This window comes from Malaya genurostris, chromosome 3, assembly GCF_030247185.1.
Source record: "Malaya genurostris strain Urasoe2022 chromosome 3, Malgen_1.1, whole genome shotgun sequence".
Classification (NCBI taxonomy): domain Eukaryota; kingdom Metazoa; phylum Arthropoda; class Insecta; order Diptera; family Culicidae; genus Malaya; species Malaya genurostris.
Genome location: NC_080572.1, coordinates 12,755,348 through 12,765,168, shown reverse-complemented (window position 1 = coordinate 12,765,168; position 9,821 = coordinate 12,755,348). Strand labels below are relative to the sequence as shown.

Below are 9,821 nucleotides of genomic sequence, written 5' to 3'. Positions count from 1 at the left end.
TGGGACCTTTTTTTGCTCGCCCAAGTCACCCAAGTCCGGAGATGGAGTTCAGCTTTGATTTTTTTACTAACTAAACCAACGATGGGGCAGCAAATCTCTTATTGCGCCCCGGGCGCCAAATTTCCTCGGTACGCCACTGATGTCGATTCAAGGCTCAGATCTGGTTATTGATTTAAAGTTTAAGAACACTACACTCCCAAGCAACCAGAAGTTCTACAATTACTTAAAACATTCACTTTCTTGCATTCTTGTTTTCGAGCATGAATACATAAAAAAACAATGTATAGTATTGACTACTTCTCTACTTGCAGGCTAGGGTTATCGAGTTACGTCGCCAACGGGTGAGTTCCATAGATTTCAATTCTTAGAGGAGACTTTCTGCTAAACATGGCTTAACCCGCTGGAAGTCTAATGTTTCCAGTCGATAAAAAATGTGGCTGAATCTTTTGCTCTAATTTTATAGCGGTCCCAATAAGACACCAAAAAAATTTAAGCCATTTGTTTCATTTCAGGAACAACAAGGATTGGGGAACGTTGAACCAGGAATTGGAAACTTTAGTAAACTTAAAAGTCTAAGATTTTGTACATAAAATGAATTTATTAGTATTGCTCAAAAATAATTTTCTTTCAAATCATACTACAAATTCAAATAAAAAATCATAAACACATCTCATTGTGTATTACCCGACTGTAAATTGGTTCAAACCGGTTATAAATAAATGAATATAAACATATAACTCATTGTGTATTACTCAGAAAAATCAAAATACTGATATCGTTTCACATCGCAAACGAATCTTTTTTTTTTCTTTGTAGTGTAACTATAACGACGGCTAAGACCGCTCACGGTCCATCTTGCCAGCAAACGAATCTTTAAGAAAACAACACCAAAATTATTGACATTAAGGGCTGAGGCAGACCCTGTCAGCTTGGAGCGACATCAATCTTCAGTTCAGCAACGCCATCGCACGGCATCACATTCAACATATCATGTCAATTGTATGGGTGCGCAGCCCTGCTATTTTGGCGCGCACGAATTTGACATTTCTCTCCCCTACTTCTATGTATGAGATTCGATGCGAACTCACCTGAGGGCGACATGCTCGCAAAAAAGGATGTTGCCAATGATTTGTTCGGGAAATGTGAGAGCTGGATATCTTGTTAATATGATGTCTTTGGCTGAGGTCAGTAGAACGCGTAAAACCACGTAACTCACTGTGCGTATTACAATTATCTCCATGCTCTCTCGCAAATGTGTAAAACGACTCTCGATGTGGCCGGGTGGCCAAGAAAGTTTTGATATTTTCGATTACAAGTTTGACTACATCACATAAAATTCAATAAAGCTACCGCTTGTTTGCCTGCCTTGCTGAGCCGATTTTATTTCTCTCTTATGTTTCGTTACGTTACCAGGATACAAGAGCAGAAAAAAATGGTGCCGACATAGAAATCGACTTACATTTACAAAATAACTTACACTTCATTTTCATCGCGACAACATAAATGTTTTTATGCCATAATCGCATCTAAATTAAATTATCTAGACATTGTCAGGATAGATTTTTGATCCATGCTTTTGAAGGCGAGATATTCAATGAACAAGTTGAAAGACGGCGTTTCCAGCTATGCAATTCTACCTTCAGAAAAAAGACTTTCCCGACCGCTAAAGTCAATGAATCATGCTGAAATTTTCACAGAATCATCTAAACTAATTTTCTAAGAGATTGTCAGTTGGGTTTTTTTTATATTCGTCACCGTTTCTGAGAAAACCAACTTTGAAGCGTGAAAATAGCCCTCTAAAACGCCCTAAAACACACTGGCCTCAGCCCTTAACGATAAAAGTCTATTCAAACCAATCCGGTCCGATTCACAGCCGTGCACGGACGGTAATATTATTTCGTTAGATTTCATGCATACAGTCAAAAGTTATTAGAAATCCAACATGATCAGGAGGAATGATCGCAAACGTTTCGAAATTTCCGAAACTACCCGTAAACCCAGTGCTCGAACATTACCGGGAATAATTAACGTTGGACCGAACAAAACTTCATAACCGTAGCAGTGGAACTTTTAACCGGAAGTGAAGGTTGCTAGGACAATACAACAGAATCCTGGGATCTCCGACCGTGATGTAACGAAAAAGTTCAGCTCGGTGAACTTGTAAGTGAGAAGGATTCAAGTCGTACCTTACCTACATTCAGAAAAATATTGTGGTTACAATTATTATATAGAGCGGTCAATTCGACCATGAGAGTATAGTGGTTTTCAACCGACTATTAAATCGGATGGCTTCAACAATAGTCAAGTTCATTTTTACTATCCATGATTTTGGCTCCAGAACAGTAATATTGAACAGCATATTGTATGAATAACTTTTTCAATTGGGATGATTAGCGTAATCATGACCGCATCTTAGTTTCACATTGTACTTCTTGTTATAACCAGGACCATGAAAGTTGTGGCATTTTACTTCTAGTTATTTCAAATATACATAAAAGTTGTATAAATTTCTGTTTCAGAACAAGAATAACAGAACAAGTTTTGTAATAATTTATTTTATTTTTCAAATTTTACACAGCGACATCGTTCGGTTGTAATCAAGTTAAGGTATGAATCGCTTCTGTTCATTGTACCTCCATCGCATAGCTGCTATTTCCACTACTGTTTGTTCACTTTAGCCCTCCAATTTCAAGAGTCTTGTCGAGTCAAGATGCTCGACATCTGCCAAATCGCACAGCGATATCTTACTATATTTTCCATCGGATTCAAGCGATTTTAATCCGGAAAGTGGATGAAGTTCGCCGTTTATTTCACATTGCGCTAGATGTTGTCCCCCCGCACCAGATAATAATCTAATACGAAATGTCCATTTTCTTAATGACGTGACTTCACTGAAAAACAAATCCTTGCTTGCGAAAGTTCAATTTCAGCGATGGAAACGAGTAAGGATACAAAACTTATTTTACTTATCTGCAATAAACAGTCACAAAACCAAATACTTTTGAAATTTCTTTACGTTTCGTCTTAGACTCATCAGTGGAGAACAGTTCAAATTGAACTATCTGATGTAAAACTCGGCAGTTCAGAAGTAGATGTGTTTGTAGCGGTTGACGACATACTGGTAATTGCTGTTGACTGTCTCAGGGAACGACAACGACGGGGTTCTGACAGTGTCATTGGTTAAAGCTGTTTCTGGTGTTACTTCAGATCGAGTGGTACTCGTTGTTGTTGTTGTTGTTGGTAATTGCCAGGCATCGAGCAGGATACTCAATGGTAACTGTCGTGTCGTAGTCTGTAGGCTTGTTCCGGATGCATTAGCGGAATGTGTTCGATTCCGGAGCTGGTTGATATGACACCGATTCAAGTGAGCAAGCTTGTACGGATTTCGGTGTCAGCCTCGTCTTTCAAACCGCATACAAAGACTGAACATTTAAACTGCTCTTCCGTCATTTTGCTTAACTCGAATTCAACGCAACTTTCATTGATTTGGCAACCATACGAAACGTAATCCTCGGTGGGACCTTTAACAAGCTCTAGACAACGCTAGAGCTTACTGACTGTAGATCCTGTTGTACCAAATAAATTTCCGACCTTGCTGATTGTTTCATCGAAAGTAAAATCACTAGCAGTTTTCGGCAAAATAAAGTTGTGATAGCGCTCATGTTCCGAAATTCCAAGCTTTCGCATTAATAACCTCACTCTTGCAGGTTCATCTAACCTCTCTGCGTCTCTCGAGAACAAATCTCTATATCGTAAAAACCATGCGTTGAAGGTTATGTTGTTTTCGACGTCATATCGGAACTCTTTTATGTTTCCAGCTACCGAGTCGAGGACTGCTTCAGGGTTCGCCGGTACATTCACCTGTATGTTACTTACCTTACCTAACAGCTATAGTCCTGGGGTGTCCTTTGCTGTATCAAGCATACGTCTCCACATAACTTGGTCCATGTCTGCTCGTCGCCAGCCACTCAAGGCACGGATGCTTCTGAAATCACCATTCACTTGATCGATCCACCTTGTTCGCTGCTTTCCTCTTCTTCTTGTACCAGTCGGATTACATTCAAGAACCATTTTCACTGGGCTGTCGTCCGACAGTGGTGGTTCTCTTAGCAGCTGTTGCAATTCGCGGCCCACGTTCCGTCTTCCATCTGCACTCCGCCATAGATGGTCCTCAGTACCTTTCTTTCGAAAACACTGGGCGCGTTGGTCCTCTGCCAGCATAGTCCAGGTCTCGTGGCCATAGAGAACAACCGGTCTAATGAGCGATTTGTAGATGGTCAATTTCGTGCGGTGGCTTACTTTTCTCAATCAAAGGGTTTTTCTGAGTCCAAAGTACGCACGATTCCCTGTCTCTGAATTTCTCTGCTGGTGTCATTATCGGCGGTCACCAGTGAGCCCAAATACACAAACTCTTCAACCACCTTGGTATCGTCACCGTATATCAATATTTGTGGTGGGAAGCGTAGTATTTCTTCTCTAGAGCCACTTCCTCTAATGTATTTTGTTTTTGACGCATTTGTGGCCAGTCCGATACGCCTAGCCTCAACTTTCAGTCCGATGTAGGTTTCCGTCATCTTCTCAAAGTTACGTGCCACAATATCAATATCGTCAGCGAAGCCAAAAAGTTGTACGCACTTTCGGAAGATCGTGCCACTCGTGTCGATCCTCGCTCTTCGAATCACACCTTCCAAGGCAATATTGAACAAGATACAAGAGAGTCCATCACTTTGCCGTAGCCCTCTCCGAGATTCGAAGGGACTCGAGAGCGTCCCAGATACTCGGACGTAGCACATCACTCTATCCATCGTTGCTTTGACCAATCGCGTCAGTTTATCCAGGAAACCGTATTCGTGCATTATCTGCCATAGCTGTTCTCGATCGATAGTGTCGTATGCCGCTTTGAAGTCAATGAATAGGTGATGCGTGGGTTGTATAGGTAGGTAGGTGATGTACGTTGTATTCACGACACTTCTGGAGTACTTATCTTATCGCGAATATGTGATCCGTAGCGGCGCGGGCTCCAGTAAATCCCGCTTGGTACGGCCCTACGAATTCCTTAGCTATTGGTGATAGACGACGGCAAAGGATTTGGAAGAGTATTTTGTAGGTGGCGTTCAGCAATGTGATTGAGCGATAATTGCAACAATCTAGCTTATCGCCCTTTTTGTAGACGGGACATACCACTCCATCCATCCATTCCTGCGGTAGAATCTCCTCATCCCAAATCATGGAAATCATCCAGTGCAGCGCTCTAGCCAGTGCCTCTCCTCCATGTTTGAGCAGCTCGCCTGGTAACTGGTCCTTGCCCGCGGCTTTGTTTCGTTGTTTCTCAGCTTGCCGATCTCCTCACTTGTCTCCGACAGATCAGATGCTGGGAATCTGTCGTCGGCTGAGCGTGCACCCAGATTGATACCTGTGCCGTTCTCTATATCTTGTGCTTCGCCATTCAGATGCTCGTCATAGTACTGCTTCCACCTGTCGATCAACTCACATTCGTTCGTGAGAAGGTTACCACTGGTATCTCTGCACATTTCGGCCTGTGATGTGTAGCCTCTACGTGAGCGGTTCACCTTCTTATAGAACTTCCGTGTGTCATTTGCGTGGTACAGCTGTTCCATCGCTTCGCAATCTTGAACATTTACCGTCAAACTAGTCATTTCCTCGATTCGATAACCTCGTACCTAGTACGGTTGAAACAGTGCTACTCACGGCGGACCTCGAGATTGAATCCCGGCGTTCCTGTGCGACGAGTGTTGTGCACCGTCGATAGTTTTGAGCGCATACAAACCGCGACAAGGTAATGGTCAAAATCAATGTTGGCACTGCGGTAAGTGCGGACATTGATGACGTCGGAGAAGAGTTGATGAGAACGTGGTCGATTTGATTTTCCGTGTGTTCCAGGTAGCTTTGTGGATATCTTTGCGAGGGAAGAAGGTGCTTCGAACTACCATTCCTCGGGAGGCTGCAAAGTTTACGCATCGTTGACCGTTGTCGTTTGTTACCGCGTGCCGGCTCTCCAGCCAGATCACAGGCCTGTACATTGCCTCCCGACCAACAAAGTTCCTGCAGTGCTACGACATCGAAGCCGCGGATTTCAAACTCATCATACAGCATTCGGTCGTATCCTGGGAAGCCAAGCGGTTTGCAGTTCTATGTGCCAAGCTTCCAATCGTAGTACTTAGTTCGTCGCGTAAGTCTTTGCCGATTATTTCGAGTCGTATTTCTTCCTTGATTATTCGTAACTTCCTTTTTCCGGGCGGTTTGTTAGGCCTGCACTAACCTCCTGTCTCGCCGGAGGGCCATCGTGTCAGCACTGTTTAGAATCCCACACTGGCACAAGGACGGAAATCAGCCGCTCCTAACATGGTGAACAGATACTGTTTCGAGCCGCCCCAACATGGGGAACAGATGCTCGGGTAGGCTCGCTCTCTGTAAAGAAAAGGCAAGCCCCCCCCCCCCCTTTTTTTCCTGTCAGCATACGACCAAGGTCCCACCGAGGTTGATTACCCGTTCTTTCCTATGGTTACTCGTACCCCAGCCGGCACCGCGGGGAGGTAGTGATAGGAGTTACTGGACAAGTGGCTAAGAACCACATTGGGGCCTGAATTGCGCATTGTCCAGTCGTTTACCAACTAAAACAAAAGGTGGGGTCGGGGGGGAATGACCATGCCAGATAAGTCATAAATACAAATAGTCAAGTTGTAGTCTTTTTTATCTGGTACTTCATACAATACAGATGGTGAGTAATTTGACATCATGGTCGCTGCTACTATTTAAGCGTATAATTGAACTGACCATGAAAAATAGGTTGCAGTTGCTATAATATTCTTCTCAATGTACAAACAGGTTGCTTAAACAAAACCTTGTTGCCCAAAAACTATTCGAATGAGTTCTGACCAAATATGATGAAACTTAGGTAAAAACTGATTATGGATAATGTCGAGAATCGATGTTGTAGGGGCCGTTTGCTGATCGGTTGGAACAGTAGTCGCTGTGATAATCTCACTGCCGACATCCTTAAGTGGCCGCACTCGATGAGGTTGCTCGCTCGCAACCCTCCGGAGATTATCCTTAGTCAGTCTCATGCACTTCGTTGCACCCTTCGAATAGCCATTCTTGGCTAGCCGCATCCGTTGAGGCTGCTTGCTTGCAGTGTCCTCGGTTTGATCCGATCCGTCCATCTCGAAAATAGTCGCAAGAATAAGCTGCCTGCGAATCACGCACGAATTTATATGCTCGCAATGCATGTCTTCTTTTTCGTCTTAGAATACGAAACCCAGCTTACGCTCGAAATTCACGAGTCTCACGAAACTCAAAGTTAGTCTACGAGGGGGAGGGTGGGTTTTCAACTAAAATCTAAAGCTAAATCTGCTTCGAGACTAGCTTGTATTCAAATTGTATCAAACTTTGACAATAAACTAAACGAAATATAACAAAACTTAAAAGCATATTTATTGAATTCATATGAATAGAGCAAAAATGTTTTAAAACATGTAAAACAATAACCAATATGAAACAAGAAAATTACAAGTTTTTAACTGCTTTGGCTCGCAGTAGAGCATCCGTCTCTACCATAACTGTGATGTTCAACAGTTGCCTATACATGGACAGAGCACTATCGATGTCCTCTGCTGGATGGCGACATGCGTATCGCTGTACAAACTGTTTCATTGCGTTCATCTTGGCCGCATCATTGTCTCCCTCGACTACCTTTTGCAGAACGTTCATGTGCTTCCGAGGTATTGGCAAATTTTGTTTAGACAATGCGATAAAAGATTCGAACTTTTTTGGATCACAGATGTGACAGACGCAATCAAAATGAAACATGGCCATCATTTGTTTACGTTCAAAATCGCTGTGGTCATCATACAGCGGTCCGTATGATATAAAAATTTGTTCTCCTTGGGAAATAGGTCGCAGAGCAATAAATTTTAGTTGACCAGAACGGCAGGACGCCACTGTGTTGGGATCGCAAGAATGATTGCAAACTGATGCAATTGAGTACAGTTGGTTAGTAAATTTTTCCAAGCTCCCGATTATAAGAAAACCAATTACTCTCATATAGTCTAGAATTGTTCGAAGCATGAATACTCTCGTTTGTTGAGTTGTGAACTTCGATTTTACGACTGGATGATTGAGATATACTGAGTAGTATACAGCGGCATAAAATCGAAACGAATCTTCGTAAAGAAATTCTGAAGTTGCTAGTTTTACCTGATGAAACACCTTGAACTCTTCCAAAGGGTTATGATTAGAATAATCCAATGTGAACGGATCTGCACCAGTTCTACCGTGTTTGAGGCAAAACTTCATCATTTCTTCGATATTATCATCGAACAATGACAATCCGTAGAAAAACATTCTTGATCCCAAATAAATTCTACTGCTGCCGTAGGAAATATGGTGCAATTTTTCGCTAATGCCGCACTCATAACGATGAAAGCTTTTACTTGCTTTTTCCAAGCATTCCTCATTGCAGTACATGACTGAGACGCAATTCGGGCAAGGAATCAAACTGTGAAAATTTTCAATTGAACAGTAGTTGCAATTTAGATACTTCAACTCAGGACTGATAGAGGTCATCATTGACGTTTCATGTAAAATTACATCGCCAGTTTTGAAACTACGGTCGGTTATCATACTCCTGCCGTACTCAGGAAGCTGTTGCATACGAATCCCTTTGGCGAGATGAGGGATTTTCGGGTTTACCTCAACATTAATCGACATTCGAATTGGAGGAACCGTGTACTTCGAATGACCGCCTTTAATTTTTTCCATGCAATTGAGCTCTCTAGTCGTCAGTTTCGGCATTAGACGCTGCGGGTAGTTATTTTTCTTTGCGAGTGATACATTGACAAGCGCGTACTGATACTCCTCCTGCTCAAAATAGACAGCTGATCTGAAATACGGCAACGAACTATGTAACAGAAGATACAAAATACGATTCAATATACAATACCGATTAGCATAACCAATTCCCAGTTCTTCCGAACCAGTCTTAGCCCAGCAAATACTTTCATTGTATTTCTCCAAGGCTTCCCTATATTCCTTCTTAAGATAGTGTCGATTACCAATTGCACGTACCTTAACAGCGTTCGCATTGCACTTGGGCAAATCTGGAACATCAATAAATGGCCCCTTCTTAAGTACATAATTTCGAATCGCGGTCACATCCGCATTCTTGAGATGAACAGCCTCATTGAGAAATTTCATCGTATAACTAGTCATTGGTTTTCGATTAACCCGTTCCATGTGCTTCTGGTAGTCACTATCTTTCAGCCCTTCTAGCAGATTCTGAAGTAGGGTGTTCATTTTAATACTTTTTCTTAGGAACAATAGTATACGTTTTTTGAGTAGGTATCTTTCGCAAAACAATCCAATATATCCAACTGGCTTTACTATACGTATGCTCAAGTGGTGAGGTTCGCCTGGTCTCGTGCTAACAAAACTCGCATTTCTTTAAAAAAAAACAATAACCGTTTTGCGCGCTGGAGATCATAAACAAAACGAAGGGTGCTTAAATTCATCGCGGCTGATGCATGCAGTAATTTATTACTACTCTAAACAGAGATGCCAGGTAAAAAATTCAAATATCTGCAGACTGGGTGGAAGAAGTCTGTAAAGACGAAAAAAAATCATCAGTCAGTAAGTATCTCTTGCTGGCAGCAGTTTCTCTATAAAGTATAATACGCAAAACTGACGTGACGAGCAAAAAAAAGGTCTTTCAAAAGTATGTAAATTTTTCCGAAAGTCTGAAAAACTCTCGATATTCAGAAGTATGCACAACAAAAAATGTCTGCACCACTATGTACGAAATCTCC

At 42.1% G+C, this 9,821-nt stretch overlaps 1 protein-coding gene across 1 annotated transcript; it reads right to left on the bottom strand.

Annotated features, from left to right (window-relative positions):
• Nucleotides 1-7,524: 7,524 nt before the first annotated feature.
• On the bottom strand, nucleotides 7,525-9,480 carry LOC131438929 (uncharacterized). The gene is made up of 2 exons (XM_058609329.1): nucleotides 8,960-9,480; nucleotides 7,525-8,899 (listed from the first exon to the last, which is right to left on the bottom strand). The coding sequence occupies exons 1-2, from the start codon at nucleotides 9,310-9,312 to the stop codon at nucleotides 7,525-7,527; spliced, it is 1,728 nt and encodes a 575-aa protein (XP_058465312.1). The 5' UTR covers nucleotides 9,313-9,480.
• Nucleotides 9,481-9,821: the final 341 nt, after the last annotated feature.

Bases quoted from the DNA above. Each gene is read 5' to 3' on its own strand.
- LOC131438929 (XM_058609329.1), bottom strand. From the start codon at position 9,312: ATGAACACCCTACTTCAGAATCTGCTAGAAGGGCTGAAAGATAGTGAC. The intron at 8,900-8,959 runs GTATTGTATATT...GCCGTATTTCAG, and splicing joins GGAATTGGTTATGCTAATCG to ATCAGCTGTCTATTTTGAGC.